Raw genomic sequence first — 23,020 nt, 5'->3', positions numbered from 1 at the left:
CTGGAAAAGAAACAGAATGAAATCAGCAATCCCACCCCTGTTCTCCCGGATAAGGCCCCTCTTCCCTCCAGCACCTGGACAATGCCCATCCTTAGGTCTCTGTTCTAGTTAGAGATGGGTCCAGGTCTAAACCCTGGATATTGTAAATTCTTTGGGGCAGGGGCAATCTTTTTGTTCGGTTTGTACGGCATCTACTACAGTGAGACCCTGATCCATGACTGGGGCTCCTTCGCACTCTGTATCCATATTTATTGATATCACCAGACTCGAGTCAGAGTTTGCAGCTCAAACCTCTCTTTCCATTGGGCCAAACCCAATCAGCCCTGACCCTCAGTTTGGCTCCAGTTATTGAACCCACATTTTAATCTGAGGGTTTGGTTCCACCCTTCCCATTATGAAGCTATAAAGTGTGGATTTGGATTAATAGATTCCTAGGCCAGAAGGGACCATTGTGGTCTTCTAGTCCAACCTCCTGTATAACGTAGGCCATTGAATTCCTCCCAAATAATTCCTAGAGCAGATCTTTTAGGAAAATATTCAATCCTGATTTAAAAATTGCACTGATGGAGAATCCACCATGGCCCTTGGTAAATTGTTCCAATGGTTAATTATCCTCCCTGTTAAAAATTAGCACCTTATTTCCAGTCTGAATTTGTCTAGCTTCAACTTCCAGCCATTGGAAGGGGTTTGGTTCTGGCATATGATTTGGGCCTGTCTTTGATTTAAACATCTTCTCCCTCACCAAAACAGAATAAGCAATGATGGGTGTAAAACAAGTGAATAAAATTAACACGCACCATGGGGAACATTTTATAAGTGAGAATTGTTTGACTAATGAGAGTAAAGTTTGGCTAAAGGGAGGCTGTGAAATTGGCAACGTCAGATTTATTCAAGGTGCAAAGTAGCCAACGTCTATCAGGGCTGTGGAAAGACAGCACCATAGATCAGAAACGGAATGAAGCAGAGAATCTGGGACGTGAAAGAGTTTTCCTAACAGCCAATCAAAAAGCAGGATTCCACGCTTACCTTTCCCTGAAGTTTAATAATAATAAATAAATACCAATCCAGAGTCAGAGTTAAAGAGGGAAGGACATGCCTGTGATTCATGCTGGGACAGCTTGAAAACGTCTCGAGCGAGGGGTAATATCCGAGAGTCCATTACAAAATACAGAATTTGCATTAACCCGAGCAATCCAGTCCCACGAAGGTCTGTCCCAGGATCCAGACCTTTAATATAAAAACATACAGTCAGGTAAGCCGTGCATGTTCCTGTCCTGAATCACTCAGTATATGCTCTCCCTGTCTTGTTACGTGCCTGCTTTGGAGCACGATATACATTCTGACAAACTTTTCCATTGCCAGTCCTTATGGTTGCTGAGAAAACCTCAAAAATATAAACCAGGTATTAAATGATGCAGTGATACCTGCCTGAATTTGCAGTCAGCCTGCGACAACGGCTCTAAGTGGTGTGAACTGCCCCATTAATCTTGTGGAATTGGCATTTTCCCCCAATCAGCCACTGAATTCTGCATTTCCACCATGGAATTCACCATTTTGCTGCAACTGGGCATCCGATATATTGTCTCCCTTGTCTGCCAGGACCTGCCTGCAGCTGCTCTTGCTCTCTAGTTTTCACATCCAGGAGAAGTTAACTGGATGCCAGGGCAGGCTCCCCACACTGCTCCATGGAGCCAGGCAGTAGAGGGGTCACAACCTCCCTCCCCTTTCTTACCTTTTCCTCTCTCCTCTGTGGATCCACCATTTGCAGACCAACTTTCCCCTCCGGTGGGCTCAGGCCCAAGCACGCACCAGAATGCTTTTTAGCCACTTGACGCTTCAGAAGAGTTGCCACACCAGCTAGCAAAGGATTCTGGGACATGCCTATGACCATTAAAAGGAGGGAGTAGCGAGCCATTTGGAGACCAAATGGGGAAAAAAAGGGGTTGGTGCTTTGTTTGATTTGTGTTTTTATGATGACTAATGAGGTGATTGCATTTTGTTGTTTGGTAGGCAGGTTGCTACGGGTTTGTAAGTTTGTTTTTTAATGCTTATTTTTTAGATTATAGAATTCAGCTCTTCTCCATCCTATCGAGCCTGGAAGACTCTGGATAACTGGAGATCATTTTTACAAAAGAACCCACTGAATTCTTCAAGCAAAAGCTCACGAGTTTACAAATTCAGAGGACTGTTTTAGTAAACTGCAGAACGTTTGCATGCCTGAATAAAACGTTTGGAACCTTAACTCAGCATCCACGACAACTAAAGTCAGATTAATGTGGGTACAATAAGAGTTGCATGTTACTTTATGGTGGTGAAATGTAGGTACTGACAAAGTGTCTGGTGCAAAAGCTGCAAACATTGGAGATGACGTGCTTGGGCCATAACCTAGGCATGGCAAGGATGGGTAGACTACGATATAATTACATCTGTAGAAGCCTGAAAAAGTGACTACAATCATCAAAAGGTCCCAACTCCAACGATTGGGCCATCTTGCTAGAATGACCCTGTCCCAGCTGCCTAAAATTGTTCTCTATGGAAGACTGCATGGAAAGAGAGTCATGGACATCCAAGAAGATAGTCGTGCCCCAAAAGGCTCAAAACAGACACGGGCGAAGGCAGCTCATAATATCAGCCTACCCAACCCGGGCGCTGGAAAAAAGGAGACGATGATGGTCACGTAGCACTCCAAACATGACACAGAAGGGACTGGTGCTGGAGGTGAATTTCCAGCTTGGGTAGACATGTGCACGCTAGTGCTGATCGAGCTCGCACACTAAAAATAGCAGCATAACCATAACGGCGCAGGCAACGAGACAGGCTAGCCACCCTGAGTACAATCCTGTCTGAGATCCTAGGTATGTATGTGAGCAGCTAGCCCGTCTCACTGCCCGCACTGCCACTAAACTGTCATTTGTAGCATGTTAGCACAATCAACGCTCGCATGCACACGTCTACCCCCACAGGAAATTCCACCTCAAGCTGCCGTGCCAATGACCCCTGTGTGTCACTGTGACTAGTGAAAGCTGCCAAGCCTCACAGACGGGGGGGGAAAACACTGACTGTACTGTCTCTCAGCTGTCATCGACATTAAGGTAGGATCTGCTGCTGACAGTCAAGTCAAAGTAACTCCATCAACCAACAAACATGCGACATGGGAGGACAAGGTTTCAAGAAGTTTGAGGAAAACTTTCTCCTGGGAACTATGATTAGCATATGCAAATGGACAGATAGAACTATAGAAGAAGCAGAAGCATCGATTCCTGTTTCTCGTCATCTATGCTCTACCTCTCTCCTATCCACCGCTTTCCATCCTCCTTCCCAGCCACAGAAAAGGACCATCTGTCGTGGTCTTCCCTGCCTGTCACCCACTACCTATTTTGGTTCAGCCAACCCTCCTTACGCTACCACCATGCTAGAGATGCAATGTTGCTTAGTCCCATCCTGTCCCATTCTCCCCTCATTCGTTCACCCACTTTCAGGTAATGGAAAATAGAGAACAGAAGCAGTACTGCCTAGTGGATAGAGTACTGGACAAACTCAGGAGACGTGGGTTCTAGTCTCAATTCTGCAAGGTGACCATGGGCAAGTCACTGCACCGCTCTCTGCCTCAGTTTCCCCATCTGTAAAATGAGGCTAAAGATGACCTTTGTAAAGCGCCTGGAGATCTCTAGATGAAAAACACTATACGAGAGCATGCTATTATTATTGTTGTTATGTAACCGAGGACCCACAGACTGCAAGGAGTTTAAGTATAAAAACAAAAGCATTTTTTATTGCAGGAGCACAAGACACAAGCTCATTTAGGGCACGCTGTATCTGCTACAACCTGTGCCAAACAGCAGCATCTACACAGTACAAGGTAGCAAAGGAATTCGTGGCATCTTTTCCTTAAAACAAAAACCCCATGGCAGTTTCCCTGGTGTCACTTTATAGCACAAACTAGCAAGCAAATGTGTTTACAATATTGAATAGGCATCTATGGCTCTGAAAAACAACAGAATAAGTTGTCTCCATTCTCTCCGTAAACACATTTCAACCCCCATCCCCAAAAGCAGAGCACAGGGACCAGAGGATGGATACCTTCCAAAGAATCTGAAAATTAAAAAAAACCAAAAAAACAAAAACAAAACAAAACACCACCACCACCACCACCAAGGAACATCCAAGAGCGTTTTAGGCTCGTAGCATGAAAAAGACTCCATGTGTGCCAGTAAAGCAGACAAGACTAAAGAAAATTAACTGGCCACTTAAACCAATATCAGGGAGTTAATCTCTGAATACAAGACAGTCAGAATTAATTTGCGCCCAGCAAGTACAACCAATGGAATTGCTACACGCAAATTAGCTACAGAGGAAATGTGAGCATTGGTGGGTTAGTTCTGATGTCACTTAACAGTTGCCCAAGTCGTTCCCTTGGGACACATCTACATCACAAACTTTGGCCAATGCAAGTTATGCTGGCATAAAGCTGCTGCAGTTACTATACTGCTTGTGTCAGCGATGTGCGCGCTCACCAGGAGTGCTTGTGTGGGTGCACCTTCCAGCGCACTGTCTTTTGGAAAATTTTGGTAATTTATGGTGGGGTGGAAACAAGTCACACAGGGGTGGCCAGGAGCAAAGGGTCAGCTTCCCAGCATGCAACATTCTTCATCCCAGAATGTCATCCATATCCCATCATTTTCATGCCTTTTTTAAAAATCCCATGAACCCACGTGGCTCTCCTCACTGTCTGCCATCTCTGACAGAAGCATGGAGCCTGCACAGCTCTGCATTATTGTCGTGAGAGTTGCACGCATAGGGTACACGATCCTCTGGTATTTGCAGAGGCGCAAGAACTGAATCAGCAGGGAACATGATGCTTTCATGGACAACAGATAGCTGTGGGACAGAACGAAAGCCAGTTCAAGATGGTTACTTTCGTTCACAGAGAGGCTGTAGATGGTGGAGCGCCGTTTCTGGGCTCAAAAAACGGGCACGGATTGGTGGGATCGCATCATAATGCAGGTTTTTTGATAGAATGAGTAAAGACTGCAGAACTTTTGGCTGCAAAAGGCCATACTCCTGGATCTGTGTGCCGAGCTCACCCCAGCCCTCCAGCACAGCGACACTAGACTGAGAGCTGCACTGACAGCAGAGAAGTAAGTGGCAATAACACCATGGAAACTTGCAATGCCGGATTTCCACAGGTCAGCGGGAAAATCATTCTGCAGTTGGAAAATCCACAGAGGTCATGCAACCGTGCAGGGCCATTAACTGTCTCCTGCTATGCAGGACTGTGACTCTCAGCAACGTGCAGGACGTAGTGGATGGATTTGTGGCAACTGAGTTCCTGAACTGCCGTGCAGCAAAAGCTGGCAGCATATCCCTATTTTGGCACCAGCCCACCCTGCCACAGGGTATATGAACAGAAACGGCTATTTTTCTATGGTTATGCAAGCGCTGGTTGATCACTGGAAACACTTCACTGACATCCATGTTGGCTGGTCAGGGAAGGTGCATCTTTAAGAACACAGAACTATTCAGAAAGCTGGAAGCAAGGACTTTCTTTCATGACCAGCGGATTACCACAGGCAATGTTGAAATGCCCATAGTGATCCTGGAGGATGCAGCCTACCCCTTGCTCGTGAAGCCATACACTGGCCACCTTGGCAGCACCAAGGATAAGATTCGACTGCCAGCTCAGCTGGTGTAGAATGACAGCTGAATGTAAGTTGAAAGGACACTGGCATTGTTTACACACCTGATTGGATCTCTGTGAGAAAAACATCCCAGTGGTTATAGGTGCCTGCTGTGTCCTGCATACTATCTGTGAGGCAAAGGAAGAAAAGATGCTGCCAGGGTGGAAGGTGGATGTGGAGCAGCTGTCTGTTGAATTTGAACAGCCAGACACAAGGGCTATTAGAAGTGCTCAATGTGGAGCTATACAGCTGAAGAAGGCCTTGAAAAACCCTTTGCCAGTAAGCCACAATAATGCATTGTGATGGACTGTGCTCTACCTGGCCCTGCAGTTTTGGGGCCTGTTAGGTGTACATCCATGACTAGAACACTGTTGAGGCACCTATTAATTTTGCGGTGCTTGCTGTACATTTACAATTATTACACTGTGTTTGTCACTGATCCTATGAGTTGTGTCACACCGTACAAAGTAAATGGGTGCTTTCAGTACTGCTAGGCATTCTGCAGCGCATGTTGGGAATTAATAAAGATGAATTATTATCCCAAAAATATAATTTTATTGAGTAACAAAACCAGTGCAAAAAAAATCTGTGCAATTTAAAAGCACGTACATTAAAACCTTAATAAATTAACAGAACAGAGCTTAACAAGGAGAAAGAACATTCCTGTCCATTTGGGCTACACATACAGCAACTGTGGCTCTCACAGGCCAGTGTATGTGAAGCTGTGGTTGTCCTTACTGTCCGTTGGTCTAAAGTGGTAAGGGTAGGGATGGGACCCCTGAGGCCCAGTGGAATGTTGAGGGGGGGGGAGGGGACGTAGGGACGTGCTAAAATGGAATTTCTCCAAGGGCTGCATAGGGAGGTGAGCCCATTATTGTTGAACCTGTAGGTCCTCAAGAGTCTGCAACATTATATCCTGGTGCATCTCCCTCTCCTTTGCCTGCTGAGACTCCTGGACCTCTCTCCTGTCCACTCTTTCCCTCTCCTTACAGTCTGCAATATTCACCCTCCACGCCCTCTGCTCACAATCTGATGCAGCACTGGCTTGCAAGATCTCGCTGAACATATCATCCCAAGTCCTCGTCTTTCTTCTCATGTGCTTCAGGCGTCCTGCAGGTGTGGAGGGGGAACCCCTCAAGGCCACGGCAGCGGCTATAGATAAAGCACACAGAGGTACTGTTGTTAGCATAGTCACAACAGAAAGCAAAAGTTCAGGTTCAGAACTCCTTTCCCTGGCTCCCCTACAGTTTTAAACCCGACCTGCTTATTGACACTTCTGCTTCGGAGTGCTTGTGTTAAGCACCATTCACAGCACCCGCTATGGTTACTATGGCCTGCAAGGGGCGAGGGAATTGCTCAGTGGCATGAAACTAGGACTACAGGGCACTGGTGCTGAATACTGGCAGCACTTTCCACAGGTGGTGGTGATTGTAACTGATCTCTCACTCCTGAGGATAACAAAGGCACAGAAAACACAGCTGCTGCTGGTGTCCCAAAGCCGTCTGAGCCCATACGCCACTATCTTGTTTACTGCCATGGTGCCTGCTGAAGTTATCACCGATCGGCATGGGAAAGCATCCAATGGCAGAGGAAAAAAGGCTGTCATCCTAGAAACCTTTGGGAGAGGATTGCAGATACCTCCATGGAAATTTCATCAAGATCTCTCAGGAAGATTCAACAGCCATCCCTGTGTACATGAAACAAACTGCTATGCATGGCACCCACTGCCTAACTCCACAGGGGACTGAAGAGCCAATATTGACCTCTCTTGGTTGTTCTGCTACCTCTTCTGGTATGAATAAATGAACAAAAAGTTGATAGCAATGTCCTGCTAAGTTGGGAGCACTATCGGTACATCATTGTAACGTGAAATACATTTACACACTTACCCAAGGTTCCTTCCCCGGCATTGGGTCGCCCGTGCACACTGGACTGTGGGGGTGTCTCAAGGTCCTGGATTGTGGCACTGACTGTGGGGGTGTCTCAAACAGGTCCTGGATTGTGGCATAGCTGGACCCTGCTGGTTGCATGTCTCCCATTCGCCTCCTCTTCTGTGCTGTTCATGGCAGGGGTCTGTGTCTCGGGCTCCTCAGCGGAACCTAGAGTGGTCTGCGAGGTGGTGGTGGGGTCTCCACCAAGTATGGCATGCAGCTCTTTGTAAAAGCAGCAGGTCTGTGGCTCAGCACTAGATTGACTGTTGGACTCTCCACCCTTCTGGTATGCCTGCCTCAGTTCCTTCGCTTTCATACGGCACTACTGCTGATCCCTGTCGTACCCCTTCTCCTGCATCCCCCATGCAATCTGCTCGTAGATCTCCCCATTTCTACGGCTGGTCTGTAGCCGTGCCCATACAGCCTCTACTCTCCACAGTCCCAGGAGATCCAGTATCTCCTGTCTGCTCCAGGCCAGTGTGTGTCTGGAGCGTGTAGCCAGCATGAGTGGCTGGGCAGTTGCACACAACAATGGAGAGCTGCTAGGTGTGGTCGTCACAATGGACATTCATAGAATCATAGAATATCAGGGTTGGAGGAAGTCATCTAGTCCAACCCCCTGCTCAAAGCAGGACCAATCCCCAGACAGATTTTTACCCCAGTTCCTTAAATGGAACCTAAAGGATTGAACTCACAACCCCGGGTTTAGCAGGCCAATGCTCAAACCCCTGAGCTATCCCTCCCCCCAGGAAAAGGCATTTCAATTAAGGTGCTGGGGAAGCCAGCCCTCTGGTCTCTATGACCCCTGGCCGTTGAGTTCACAATTGTGACCAGAGCAGTGAGGGTCAAGAATTGTTGGACAGCTGTTACGTTTGACATAGGTAATGCCGTGTCTACACTCGCACTACATCGACCTCAGTTAATTGACCAGGGCTCAACACAGCTCAGAGAGATGGTGTTACAATTGGGCACTCGCCTCAATGGGAACCAAATTTAAGGGTAGACACATGCACAACTAGGTCAGTGCAAGGTGGCTTACATCACCCTAACTTTGTAGCATAGACCAGCCCTTTGTCTGGCCATATTCCATATAATCATAGCAATTAGATACAACAAACATTAACAATTTTCCTTAATTGCAACTTAATTTCTTCAAATGCAGGCTAGGCACAAGAGTTTGATTAACTTTAACTACATGGAGAGCTTGAAGAGTCAGTGTTATTCTGTTGTTAAACCCATTCCAGACAAAGAAAAGACTGACACATGCTAAATTTCTTAAAGAAGCCAGTTTTTAATAAAAGTGTAACTCTCATTAATGGATTTATTTGTAACATCTTAGAAAATCGTTCTGTAGCTGAAGAGAAGTGCTGTGTTTTTTTAATACACAAAACAGAGGTAGAATCCTTGCTTTATATGCAAACTGAAATGCAGCCTTAGCTATGGAGTTGCAACCAATGCCTCCTGACTAAATCAAACCCTCGGAAAGAGCTTATTATTCAGAGATCACCAACGAACAAACAGCAGTGGCCAACCAGGAACACATGGTGAACCAGCGATGCCAGTGGCATCTCACTGGGCCATTACTAGCTATGCCAGTGGTGGCACCAGAAACTGGTATATCAGCATCTGACTGTCCAGCTGGCTGAGACAGCGACAGATGCCAGATCAGCAGCTGCAATGAAAAGCATACAGTGTAGAGCAGCTGCAGGGGGATGGAGGTAACAAACCCAGAATCCTTTAAGTCAGTGTTGGGTCACTTCAGCCACAAGGCCGGAGTGACAGCTGAGGACCCCACCCTCAAAGTTCTGTACTGCAGAGCCCACCCTCTCCTCACTGCCTCACCATACCTTGAAAGCCCAGCTCTTCCCAGTGGGCTCCGTAACGGGGACAATCGAATCTGGAGCCTGTTAGTTTCTTGTAGATGGTCTGCAGGATCCTCATGTGCACTTTCTCATTATTATCCAAGCCACCTGTACGGAAAACACTGATCATCTCTCTGTGACACTGAACATCCCTCTTCTCTAATGCACCAACGTGGAGACATGGAAAAAAAACCCAAACCAAAAACGCTGCAGGTTAAATTGATTCACAGAAGAACTAGACATTTATGTGGATAGCAGGAACATCCAGTTAGGAAAAAACCCAAGGAGTTCTGAAAGGGATGGAAACCTCCAAGTTTTAGAGCACAAGCCAATCCTCATACTGCACAGCGTTAGAAAGAGTCTTTCCCTGTAGGTAGGTTAACAGCCTGGTGCAGGGGTCCTTTTCACCTTCCGATGACACAGCTGATGCTGGACATTGAAAAAGAGAGACTGCACAATGGAGCTCCCCCTTAAGGGTAAAGGGCCTCTGTGCAGGAAACAGAACTTTCTCAGGGGCCAGCCCCAGAATTCTGCAAGAAACTAGGAACCATCCCAATCCTCCCTACCGTCCGCTCCCAGGACGAGGTCCTTTCTTTGGCTATGCCCTCTCTAACATGAATACAGAGCAACGTGTGTATTTAAACTAAACAAAAAAAAAAACCAACCAAAACAAGCCACTTCACTATGCACAATTCTTCCCCCCTGGAAGAGGATGAGAGAACAAATACCATGGGACAGATCAGTCAAGTTGCTTAATGCACTGCTGGAAGGTGCGCAGATACTACGGTGGGGAGCACAGTACAAGAACTAGAATAGAATAGAATAGAATAGAATAGAATAGAATAGAGGTTTGACCCAGTGAGACAGTGCTTATGTTTCTGTGACAACAGTTCATTTAACTTGATCAAAGTTTGGATCATTTATTTCCCTCTATCTATGGTACTTATCTGGCCCTCACAGACGTAGTATCTGAAATCGTTATGATCTTTAATAGATCCATCCTCCCAACAGCCCTATGAGGTAGGGCAGTGCTATTATCCCTATTGTACAATGGGGAACTGAGCACAGAGAGGTGAAGTGACTCGCCTGAGGCCACACATGAAGTCTGTGGCGGAGAAGGGAAGTCCTAGGCTAGCACTTTAAACACTGGACCATCCTTTCTCTTAGCACACACCAGCTAGACATATAAAGATCACAACATCTGACTTCCCTGATTCTTTTATGAGGAGAAGAGATTTCTAAACCTGCCAAGCCCCTTCAGAGACCACCCCAAATCTTCATGCAAACAATGATCTTGGGGATCCTAGTGGGGATTTGGTACTTGATAAGCCTGACATCTCCCAGCAGGAAGCAGGTGTTTCCAGGGGTCATATTCAAACCCTATTCAATAAAGAGACCCCAATACAAACACTGCCTCTTTTTGCAGAAAGAATTTGTGACCCAGTGACTCAGAATGTCTGGTTTGATGGAGAGGGAGGATGCTAGTGAGGTGTGTAGGGAACAGGGAGAGAGGGCACATGATGGCTCCTGAAAGTCCTCAGTCCAAGGTATGCAGGCAGGAGTGCAGGGGAAGGCACTGCGCTCCAGGACACCAGCTGAGGGGAGGGGTGGATCACACTTCAATCATTGAATATATAATCAAAAACAATCACCCGAGGGAGGCTGATTAAATGGGCTGGGCAGAGCTCATCCTCCTCGTTAGACGGGAATACTCACACTGGGCTATCGCCAGGGCCAGATCCCGCTCGCCTTGCAGCTGCTGATGGAGCCGCGGGGGGCCGAAGAAGAAGTGAGCCACAGCAGACAGCCCTCGCCTTTGCACTGTCGGCTGGATCTTTTTCTAAGAAAAAGATGATACATAAAGAGAGGTGTCGGGGTATGTGGTGCAGTCTCCCTTGGAATCATCTGGGAGAAAACATGGCAGCAAATCTTGTTTCGCAAGGGAATTTGTTAATTAATTGGGTAGTGACACCAAGAGTTGAGGTTGCCTAACACTTTCCATTACAAGACCCTGTTTTCAGTTGCCTATGATTTTGCCAAACTTTAACCTCTCGAGATTAAATTTCCCATGCCTGGTCTTGACTTCAGACTGAACATTTTTGGAAAGTTACAGCAAAAACATTTCAGCTGCTTCTGAAAACAAAGTTAGAAGAAAAATAGAGTGGTCAGTCAACGTTAAAAAAAATCGTACAACTGTTTCTTTAAGAAGTTCTAGCATCTCTATGCTTCACGGGAAGGACTTGAAATTTGGCAGCATGGAAGACGTGGGGTCAGAGAGGTGCCTTTTGTCATCTCTATGAAAATTCACCAAGATTTAGGTGCATTACACACCTTTGTAAATCCCCATTTGCACGTGCTCAGAAGAGGTTTGTAAGACTGTCGCCGCTACACTCTGTTGCACTGAGCATGCTCTAGTCCAGAAGTGAAGGGGCTGGACACCAATCTTCCTGGAATTGCTCCTCCCAGCTTACAGGCACTGGGACACCAACCACCAGAAGTGAGTGAAAGACGACTCCCTCCTGTGCTACCAGTGCTCTCCCTCTTAGCGCCCAAGCTACACAGAGGAGGAAGCAATCGGACTCGAATGCAGGGTGGTAAGGAGCAGAAATAGTGGTGGGCATAAGCTGGGAAGGATCGGACCAGAGAGGGACAGACTGGACGCGGATAGGGGGGTGACTGGGATTGGGCAGAAGACAGCATAATAGGAAACGGGCAAAATGGGGGAGGCTGCCTCTGGCCAGGAAACCCTGAGTTCTAATCTCAGCCCAGCCCACCCTCACTGTGTGGCCTTGCACAAGCCACTTCACCTCCCTGCGCCTCAGTAAAATACTCACTGCAGGGAAGCGTCCCAGGGACTAATGAGTTCCTGTCTGCACAGTGCTACGAACACGCATAACGCTACATCGTTTAATCCCAGTGGTTCGTACATACCCTGCACTCTGACAGGTCAGCTGTCTGGAAATACTGCAGTGCTTCATTGAAGGCAATCAGGGGCACGTGACCTGCAGACGTCCCCACGATCCCTGCAAATATGAAAGAAAACAGCCCTGCCTGGGATTCACGACAAGTCTCGTTACACTGAAAGAGTCACAGCCTGCTCCACAAAAAGCCCTGCACTCTGACCAGCTTCCCTCCCCCATCAGTGATGCTAAACTTTGCCTACTGGCCTTACAGAGATGCTGTGCTCGTGGCAGGCCAGGCCCCTCACTTTCCCACAAAATCTCTCTTTTGTGTTAAGATCTTCTCCAGTCAATATTTTTTTCCACCTGCGTCCAAACTTAGACCTGCATGCATAACATTAGACACACAGCTTGTAGGATGCGCTGGTCACCCCACTCAACTTGCCCACACCACTTTGGACAAGAGATGGACACGGTCACAATTTCAGATTCTCTTTGCCAGGGCCCCTCCCCTGTTGGTTCATAAGAAGAATGAGTGGGGAGAGTGGGAGCATGCTCAGAGCATCTGTGATATCCGTGGGACTTTGGTCCGTGGTGACAGCCCGGAGTTTGGAAGATCACCGAGACAATGCTATTGGGAAACATTACACAGAAGGTGATCACATTTCGGAGGGTTGTGTTTCAGATGTTGGGCATGTCACCAAAACAGCCCCTCTCTCCTTGAGGAAAGTTTTGGCTACATGGAGGCACCTGTGCAGAGTCTGCATCAGCCACACCGATTTGGTTCAAGGTCTACAGGCCCAATTCTCTGCTATGCCCAGCCAGTTATAAAATTATGTACCCCTGGATCTTTGCCCAGCCCTGGCAATGGCCCCTAAGAGACCGTCAACCAGCTGAGCATAGGCAGAACACAGCACACTCTGGCCATGCCTGCTGTCCACCTCTGTGCCAGGACTGCAAGGAGAGCGGCATAGATCTCATAGCAAAAACAGTATGTGATCGGGTAATTGAAGTCTATGTCATCAGGCACACGCACAAGGTGGCAGAGGTAAGGTTGCATGGGCAATCTCAATTCTAGCATTTCCTAACTTTTGAGGCCTTTACTTTGCAACCTTAACATCCTTTGAATGTAGATGGTTATATGCAGTACACCTCTACCTCGATATAACGCTGTCCTTGGAAGCCAAAAAAATCTTACCGCGTTATAGGTGAAACCACGTTATATCGAACTTGCTTTGATCCACCGGAGTGCGCAGCTCCGCCGCCCCAGAGCACTGCTTTACCGCGTTATATCCGAATTTGTGTTATATTGGGTCGTGTTATATCGGGGTAGAGGTGTATTTATAGTGAGAAACAAAATCCTTTAGATGACTCTGAAGTCTGAACCATCAAGTTTTGCACACTCCATGCCTACGTAACAACACAATGTGACTACTGTGACCCCTGCCCTGCCGGGAGTGGGTTCCATCCCTTGTTCTGTCTGGTCTTAAATTAGACACAAAGCTCTTCAAGGCAGAGATTCTCTTTCCTACTGTGTGTGTTAGTACAGCACCTAGCACAATGCAGGGCCAAGAGAAGTGGGGCCTCACAACACCACACACTCTCCAGAGACTCACATCCTCTTTCATCTCCCACAAACCCTCCCCAACACAGAACACACCCCTGCCTTTCCCCTTCAGGCAAGCGACTATCCAAACACACACAGGCGCCTCCAGAATCCAGGCGTACACACAGACCCCTGCCACCTCAATCCATACCCACAGAACTTGGTACACAGGCTGCCCCCGCACACATCTGCAAGCACCCCTCCTGCCAGAGAAGCAAGAGCAGCTCCAAAGGAACCAGTGGAGTTGCACTAGCATAAAACTTGTATAAGGAAGAGGAGAATCGGGTCCTTCATCTTCACACCACACTGGGATCTTCAGAGCAAATACAATTCGCAGTGCGTCTTCACCAGGCCAGACCTGGCAGGAAGCTGGATGGACAGACCTCACTGACTAGCTGCTTTACAAATGCTTCTTTGACACATAAGATTTGTGTCAGCATCAACCAATGAGACACTCCATTGCCTGGGCCAGTCTCAGTCCCCTAGTCTCTTCGTGGTGCTTCACTGCCTCTGAAGACATCAATTCCCCAGCTCTGCAGCCTTACCGCACGGCTAACACTGGCATCAGGACCCCAGACCAGTCACTATCTCCCCCTCTGCACTAAGATACCAAACCGTGTGCTGGTGACTGATTTAGAATAAGGGTACCATTAAAATAAACTGAAGAAAAAAAACAACCCCCAGGCCTAGAAACCAGAGCATCTAAAAATTTGTAACAGGAAAAACTTTGGACTTTGAGTCAAATAAAAATCCCCTGACAAACTTGTGTACAAGATAAGAAATGTTAACATGAAAGAATCCTATTGGGCTCTCCAAGACCCCCCTCCTAAAATATTACGGGAAAGATAATATACACACACTGATGTAGAACTTCAAAATGAAGAATTGCTAATGATAGGATTTGAAAGCTTTGTTGGCTATATTTTTAATAAACTGAAATTATAGATAGCGAATAAATATATAGATAAGATAACACACTGGCCAAGGCTTTGCATGGCATAAATGTATTTTTTTGTCAATTTCTTTTTTATATAATGTGATTATTTGTTTGAAATGATATTGTTGGCAAGATAAGTAATGGGTTGTGTTGGAAGATGTAAGTAAGAGATACAAACAGGTACTGTTATGATAAACAAACCCTCCCTTTTCTGGGAAACTTAAACAGGGGGGATCCAGGGCAACCCGACTCAGAAACTGCAAAGTTAGCAGGAAAAATGTAGACATTAGGTGATTAAAGCTTGTGCATGCTGGATGTACGGGTTATGTAATATCAATGGCTAATGTGTTGAATGCTGGTTGGAGGAAAATTAGGTAATTGAGCATGTAAAAATGCGACAATACATGCGATACAAATACATGTGAAAATGGGACAAAATCTGAAGAAACCCCAGACCAAAAACTGAGGAACAAGACAGGACCAGACCAGGAGACCAGGGAAGATGATGACCATCATGGAGGAAAGGAGGACTTCTCAGTGTCCCGGAATGCGGTAACTTGGGGCCATTTACCTATAGTCCGTCTTGTCTGTTATTACTTATCTGGCATAAATGTATGTCCAGACACTAAGTGACGACAATTCTATCTGAAATTGTATTAAACAAAGGCAAAACTGATTAAGCCTAAATTGGGTGGATGTGTGACTCAGTTTCCCATTCTACATTCCCGACAGTTCCTCAACTCCCTAGTCATTGACAAACCATCTGTCTTCCTCATCAGTGCCACTATGAGATTTAATTAGTACCAACTGGCAAGGATACCAGGTAAGCACCACTGCAGTTATCTGTACCTGACTGGAGACTTTCCACGGCCTCCCATTCTTCCTGGGCTTGCAGCAACTCTGCGCTAGGATCTGGCAAAAGAGACAAGAAGAGGGTTAGCTACAGCTGGAACTCTCAGGCCAGCTGTTTGCTTTGTTTCTCCATCAGCCAGCAGATAAAAAGTGCAACAGTTCCTGTGACCTTACGCTTGGCTACCTTTGGGGTCTCATTTAATTTTCCCGTTTATCACAGACCAAGTTGGGCGCTCTCCGATATAAAGCTGAACAACAGCAGATTCCTTGACAGCTCCTGTCTTGATTATCTGCTCCTGCCCAGAGGCCTGCAGCAAACTCACCCAGTTCCACAGAGAGGAGAGAATATCAGCAACCATAGAAGGAGATTGTGATTAGCTCTCTCAGGGGTGCTGCGGGTAAGGCCCTTTCTCCACTGCACACCTGCAAAAGGGCTAGTACAGGAAGTCAGAGGGGAATTCCACAGAACTTTTTCATGTCCCACTCACCAGCCTGACTTCCCCCACACCACCCGGGACACTGCAGAAGGGAAGTTCAGTGTATCATGTCTCTTCCATGAACAGGAAGAGGCCTGAACTGTGGGGGAAGAAAAACGAGAGCACAACCCCATTCACTTGATTGAGATTCCAGAATTAAAAACGCCACTGACACAGCTCCCCAGCAGAAAGGCTTGGAATCATGGCTCTGAGACATTTGCTTAGTTACTAGACAGAAAAACTGGATGTTGCTTTGGGGAGACAGGACAACAGCAGACCCACATGTTGGAGACAATCTCAGAGCAGGCGGACAGGACAGAAAGCCTGATCGAAGCCTTGGAGCAATGCCATGAGGGGTCCTGGACGGTCTAGCAACAATGAGGAGAAATACTTGGTCAAGAGTATCAGGATCTTGACAATGTGAACTGGCCAAGGATAGTGAGATTCTGGCCAAGCCCACCAGCAGAATGGAGAGGATTCGCTCAGCTGGCAGAAAGAGCAGCGCCATGCTGTTACAGCCACTGTTGGAGCACGTCGGTCCCCTCCAGAATTGGAAAGCAACAGGATATTAAGTGGAAACATTCAAATACAGCTCACCAGCTTCTGTGCGCCCATTTGGTCCCTCTGCCAGAGCCTGCAGGAGCCCATTCTGCTTCAGCACCGAGATCTACGCAGAGAGAGAACAGTCAGGAGGAGCGATGCCCTTTACACCTCCTGTAGTTTTTCAAGGATTTTTTTTTTGAGCCCAATGTGCTGGGTGGCCCCAAACAGCAGCAGAGAAGTGGGGTCTTCAGCACAGAAGGGATCTTAAAGACCTATTTCCCTCCCCACACCTGAGGTCTCCTTGAAGCCATAATGACCTGTTCTCACTTTGGGAAATATCCCAGCACACACTATTCTTGTTACGCTACAACACCACAGAAGATGTCCAAAGCCTGGTGACACACTGTGTGCGGGGCGGTGTACAGGGAAATGAGGGAACCCTTTGAAGGTTCTCTGTGGCTAGCACAATGTGATACCCTCCCAGATCCTCCCCGAGCCAAGAGACAAACTCGCAACAGCTACACAGACCTCCTGGATTGTTCCCCCAGTAAAGAGCCCACAGCCACCACCCTGCTCACCCATCACAGGTTTCCCCAGCATTCCCATGCTGGAGCTGCTTGAGTTCACCCTTTTCCCCTGCCATGAGACAAGCTGCACAGGGAATGGGGTAGCCAGTCAGGGAGAAATAGTCTGCCCCTCATCATAAGAAGGGTTTGTAGAGGAATAGTGTCACTGCTGGAGGAAATGGGTAAGACAAGCTGGTAAAGGAACAGGGGAGCACCTTGGAGAGTTTGGATCTATCCCCCACATCCCCCGTGAAAAGAGCTGTTTGAAGAACTAGGGAGGCCCTTGTTTAGGCCTCCAGAAAAGCCGATATAGAAGGGCAGGTAGGCCTAAGCTAGCGTGCTTTCTGGTACAGTAACTCCTCACTTAACGTTGTAGTTCTGTTCCTGAAAAATGCGACATTATGCGAAATGATGTTAAGCGAATCCAATTTACCCATAAGAATTAATGTAAGGGGGGGGGAGGGTTAGGTTCCAGGGAAAAATTTTTCGCCATACAAAAGACATTATATACATATATAATATAAGTTTTAAACAATTGTAAACAAACAGTTTAATATTATACACCGCAATGAAGGATTGTGAAGCTTGGTTGAGGTGGTGGAGTCAGAGGGTGGGATATTTCCCAGGGAATGCCTTGCTGCGAAATGATGAACTAGCACTCGGCTGAGCCTTCAAGGGTTAATATGCTGTTGTTAATGTAGTCTCACACTCTACAAGGCAGCATGGACTGAGCCAGGAGGGAGGAAACACAAGAGATGCAGGGCGGTAGCTGCAAACACTTCCCTGCAAAAACTGAACATGATGATGAGCCCACGCTATCCAGCTGGATCGCAGCACTCCCTCCTCCTGACAGCACACGCACGGCTGCACAGGTGCTCACTTCCAAAGTGCTGGGGGCGGGGGGGTGCATGCATGAGTGAGAGACGTGCATTGCCCCTTTAAGTATGCCCACCCCACTTCCAGTATGTTGCCCTTTTAAGCAGATCAACCAGTTCAGACAGGAAGCAACAGCTTCCAGCAAGCTCCCTCCTTTCTGTCCCTGAGCCCTGTCCCCCTCCTCTGCTTTGTGGAGAGGGGGTACAAAGCGGGGGTGGGGGCGGGGGGCAGGAGCAGGGGGACAGCGTGATATCAGCTCCCCTCTCCCCCCCATCCCCCAACAAGCAGGAAGCTCCCAGGAGCAGCTCCAAGGCAGAGGGCAGGACAGGAGCAGCACAGCAGTGGGGGGAGGGACAGCTGAGCTGCTGGGCAGCTGCTGAGCCACATACCTTACAGGGAATTTAGGGAGCTGATGGAGGGGGTTGCCGCCCCGGTTCTAATCCCCACAAGGAGGGGCGGCTCTTCCAGAGAATCCTGCAAGCAGTGGACAGAGCAGGCACCTGCCAAACAAGGTTATGAGGGAGCATTGCGCAACTTTAAACAAGCTTGCTCCCTGATAGATCAGCAACGTAACAACATTAACCAGGACAAGGTTAAGTGAGGAGTTACTGTATCACATTCAAGCATGTACGCAACAGGTTTGTGCTTTTTGACAACTGCAAGTCCCAGGCCCAACCCCGGCACCATGTGCACCAGTATCATGTCACAATGAGCCACAGTATGATAGTGCTCACGCCTTTTGCAAACACTGAAAGTTAGGGAAGAGTACAGTCCATACCGCTTTGTAAATGCATACACGGGGACAGTGGTGCCATGAAAGCCCCTGATGGAACGAACGAACGAACACACACACACACACACACACACACACACACTTTCCCAACTCTTTGTGCAATTACAATTAATTCCTAATGTTGCCCATCATGCAGATCTCTGCACATAATATAGAGAGACGTGTCTAATGCTAGAGTTTAGTCTCAGGCTGCTGAAAAGTATGAGAATATCTGAGATACGCACAGGTATGGATTTGACAGCCGGAGGAAGGAAGATACCTTGCTCTTCAGTTTGGTGGGTGTCTGTGGTGCATCTGTTCATGCCCTAATGAAACAATTAAATCAAAGTCACCAGGAAACAAACCACCAGTCACTTCCTAAAGTAGCCCGAGTTCCTGTAATGCACGTATAATACTGACACAGTGCAAGCATTGAGTTTGGTGTTCTGGCAGATACAATCAAATGGAAAGGAAATAAGAAAAATCGTTAACATGAAAATTTCTCCTCATTTTCAAAGTTTCAGTTGCTTTAACTGCTGTTTCTTCTGTGTGTGCGTTTAGTGAAAGAGTAAAAGCTAAGTACTCTAAAGAAAAGTTCAAACCACAAATAACTTTCTAATGTTGTTACAATAAAGAAAAGTCTGTTTAAATCTGTGTTTCCCACAGTGTGGGGTGTGCATAAAGTGCAAAGGACTAGCCCGGGTCTGCTAACAGACCTCTCATTTGTTCTTCAGAGTCTCAGCTTTCATTTTTAAAAAATATTAAGTCTCCAGTTGTTATGGTTGCAAAAACGAACAAACAAACAAACAAACAAAACCTTCAAAACATGACCTCCGTGTAAATAATATAGTGATACATGACTGAGTTTGCAGAGAGTGTAATTAGCTCTGAGGTGTGGATTGTCTCATTCATTCATAAAATTACTTCCAGAATTTTACTGGGTGTCAGCAGGGAGTATCTTCCGTTGAATTCCAAAGCAATGGATACGCTGTTATCCGTTGCAATGCTTCTGTTTTGTAGCAGTCTTCAAGACCAAATACTTTACCCAAGTCAGCAGCAGTGAATGGGAACTACATGTCACCCTCTCAAAAACAAAACCTAGGTTTGCAAAGCTGTGTGCTTAAGAATATGGTCATGCATCCTGGCAAATAGCTTCAGGGCTGCCTCAAGATGTTTTGTTAGAGAAAACATTAATGTTGTCACTTAACAAATAACTACTAAAAATCACTTAAGTAAGAGCTAGTCTATGCTGCAAAAGTTTGGGAAACTGTGACTTAAACCAGCTTCCTGGGCCTATGATCTGTATTCCAGTTCACAAATCTGCCCCAACACAGGGGGAATTCCAGGAACCAGGCAAAAGACTGGGGGCACGTTGGGGGCTGGAGGAAGCATGGCAGTGGCAGACCTGCATCCAGCCAGTTCTGCAATGAGCCACTGGAGCGGCCCTCAGTGGCTACAAACCCTCAGTTTAACGTAGTTTTTGCATATAATTCACTGGGGAGGGGTTAGAAAGGAGCAAGATAAAAAAGTCTATTATGTGCAAATGTAACAACTTCTTCCTGCCCCTTTAAACTTCAGCATCGCAACACAGAGCTTTACTACTCGAGCTAAGCACGAACTAGTTTGGCTGGTAGCCGGACAAAAGCTCTTACCCTATGTGAACCAGACATTAGAGGAGGGTCCAGCATAACACACTGAAACAATGGATTACCTATTCACGGATCACCTCATTTTACAGACAACACAATCAAGGGCAAAGATGTGGCAGGTGTTCTTTCTTTCTGAGGCAGTGCTGCTGAGTGAATGGGATTTGGAACTGCCATATTAAGAGAACTAGGTTTTATTTCAAGTTTCTGCAGTCTCTCAGTCAGGTGTGAGGCCACAATGAATAATAAGGGTGGTGAAGGGTATAAAATTATTAGTATCAGTCTGTGGAAGAAGTGAGTCTAGAGCTCATGGTATCTGGTTCCCCATGCAACACACACTCTCTGGATCAGAATATTTTTGATGGGGGAAAAGCAGCAGGTGGAAGAGCATTTTGCTTGTGTCCCATCCAGAACTTGAGCTATGTATCAAATGCAGATTCTGGGGTAGTGCATATGCAACGATAGAGTCATAGTGCAAAAACAAGCTCTATCCACAGATGGGAAATAGTAATTTTCAGTTAAACGAATGCATTTCTATTGGAACAACAAGATACCTCCTCGACCCCAGTACTATCCCCAGGACAAATTTCAAAGTCCAGTGCAGGGAGCGTGACAGCCTTCAAATAAAGGCTGTAAGAATTTGTTTTATAATGCGAAGCATTAGGCAACCTAATTACAAGGGTTGCTGCCAGTACTCCTTTTATAAGGCAAATAAAGCATCAATCCCTGCAGCCAAGATAAAGCATGTCTACACTTCAGCTGGAAGGTGCTACTCCCAGCTCTAGCAGAGGTACACGCACTAGCTATGCTTGAGCTAGCATGCTAAAAGTAAAAGCATGCCTGCAGTGGTACTTGCAGGGGTCAGGCCAGCCATCCACCATCCGTACATGACTAGGACCTCGGCCAGGATTGTATTCAGGCAGTCAGCCTGAAACATTGCAGCCCCACTGCTATTTTTAGTGTGCTACCTTGAGCACAGCAGCTGGCTCCAGTCACTTGCAGGGATGGGCCCTGGGCTGGAAATTCCTTTCTCCCTGGTTGGAGCCCCTCAGATGGCTGGGTTGGGCCAGGGATGAGGGCAAGCTTGGCCATGCTCCTCACGGCCTGAGTTCAGACTGTGTGTATGTCTGCCCTAGGCTGACCAGACAGCAAGTGTGAAAAATTGGGACAGGGGGTGGGGGGGTAATAGGAGCCTATATAAGAAAAAGCCCCCAAAATCGGGACTGTCCCTATAAAATCAGGACATCTGGTCACCCTAGTCTGCCCAGGAGCTGGGAGGTGTAATTCTCAGCTCAGGTAGACATACACAGGCTAGCTGTGCTCAAGCTAGCACGCTAAAAATAGCAGTGGGGCTGCGATGTTTCAGGCTGACTGCCTGAATACAATCCTGGCCGAGGTCCTAGTCATGTACGGATGGTGGATGGCTGGCCTGACCCCTGCAAGTACCACTGCAGGCATGCTTTTACTTTTAGCATGCTAGCTTAAGCCCTTTGCAGACCCCCGCTCCCCCTTTGCAGATCCCCTTTCCTCAACCCCTCCCCCCTTTGCAAATCCCTGACCCGCTTCCCTACCTCCCTTTGCAGCCCCCCTTTCCCTGTCTGCCCCTTTGCAGACCCCGTGACCTTTGAACCCCAGTCACCCCCCCCCCCACACACGGCCGTCCCATTAGCCCCGCCCCCGCGAGCCCGCCACTCCTCGCAGCCCCAGCCCCAGCCCCAGGCGCTACCCTCACCTCGCTTTCTCCCCCACCTCGGCTCCTTCCACCGCCAGGCGCCTGCGCTGCACGCCGGGAGTTGTGGTTCCACGAGCCTCTCTCTCCCAGAAGGCATCGCGGATCCCAGTCGGCGCGGCTGCCGCCTCCCCTCCCCGACTACAGTTCCCAGACACCTCCCGCGCGGCAACATCTACGGCGTCCTAGGAGGGACAATCCGGGATGAACGAAAAGGCGACGCTTCCGTCCGGGGAAGCTCTTAAAGGGATCTGCGCCCTAGCCAGGGGCCCATCTCCCGGCCATCCCCAGCCATCGAGTACCGGGGGCCAGCCCAGTGCCTGCCCTGGCCCACTGACTGCCAGGGCCCTTTGGGGTTTGGGGGCCTTTCGCCAGTTACAATCCATTTCACTCTGATGAGCCCCATTAACACTTGGAAGAAAGGGCTTCTTAGTGCAAGGAGCTGTACCGCCTTGCTTTCAACGACAATGATTTCACAAAGAAGGGACTGTTTTCCTAGCACCCTGCCCCAGCCCTCCTCCCCATGCTGTTATTACTCTGTTATCATCGTTAATAACAAGCAGGACTCGCCTAGTCGCCTGCATTCCTCAGGGGTATTTCTTGCAGCACTCAGCAACTCCGATCTTGTTGTACAGAGATGAAAAAA

At 47.6% G+C, this 23,020-nt stretch overlaps 1 protein-coding gene across 6 annotated transcripts in view; it reads right to left on the bottom strand.

The window, feature by feature from the left end:
* The window catches only part of ELMOD3 (ELMO domain containing 3), a 41,037-nt gene extending 18,529 nt beyond the window's left edge, over positions 1 to 22,508 (bottom strand). For 3 of the 6 annotated variants that reach the window (XM_042859297.2, XM_042859296.2, XM_042859299.2), the window contains exons 1-8: positions 22,378 to 22,508; positions 19,245 to 19,325; positions 16,840 to 16,909; positions 15,764 to 15,826; positions 12,403 to 12,518; positions 11,188 to 11,311; positions 9,457 to 9,579; positions 1,097 to 1,227 (exon numbers count right to left, since the gene is read on the bottom strand). In XM_042859297.2, coding sequence (XP_042715231.2) covers positions 1,097 to 1,227; positions 9,457 to 9,579; positions 11,188 to 11,311; positions 12,403 to 12,518; positions 15,764 to 15,826; positions 16,840 to 16,909; positions 19,245 to 19,322 — 705 coding nt within the window. In that variant the 5' untranslated portion in view covers positions 19,323 to 19,325; positions 22,378 to 22,508. The remainder of the gene's footprint in view (positions 1 to 1,096; positions 1,228 to 9,456; positions 9,580 to 11,187; positions 11,312 to 12,402; positions 12,519 to 15,763; positions 15,827 to 16,839; positions 16,910 to 19,244; positions 19,326 to 22,377) is intronic. The other 3 variants (XM_065584379.1, XM_008177107.4, XM_065584378.1) reach the window with 3 other exon arrangements.
* Between the last annotated feature and the right edge of the window lie 512 nt (positions 22,509 to 23,020).

This window comes from Chrysemys picta, chromosome 2, assembly GCF_011386835.1.
Source record: "Chrysemys picta bellii isolate R12L10 chromosome 2, ASM1138683v2, whole genome shotgun sequence".
Classification (NCBI taxonomy): Eukaryota; Metazoa; Chordata; order Testudines; family Emydidae; genus Chrysemys; species Chrysemys picta.
The sequence above is the reverse complement of the archived record's forward strand: the minus strand, read 5'-3'. Positions and strand labels throughout refer to the sequence as shown.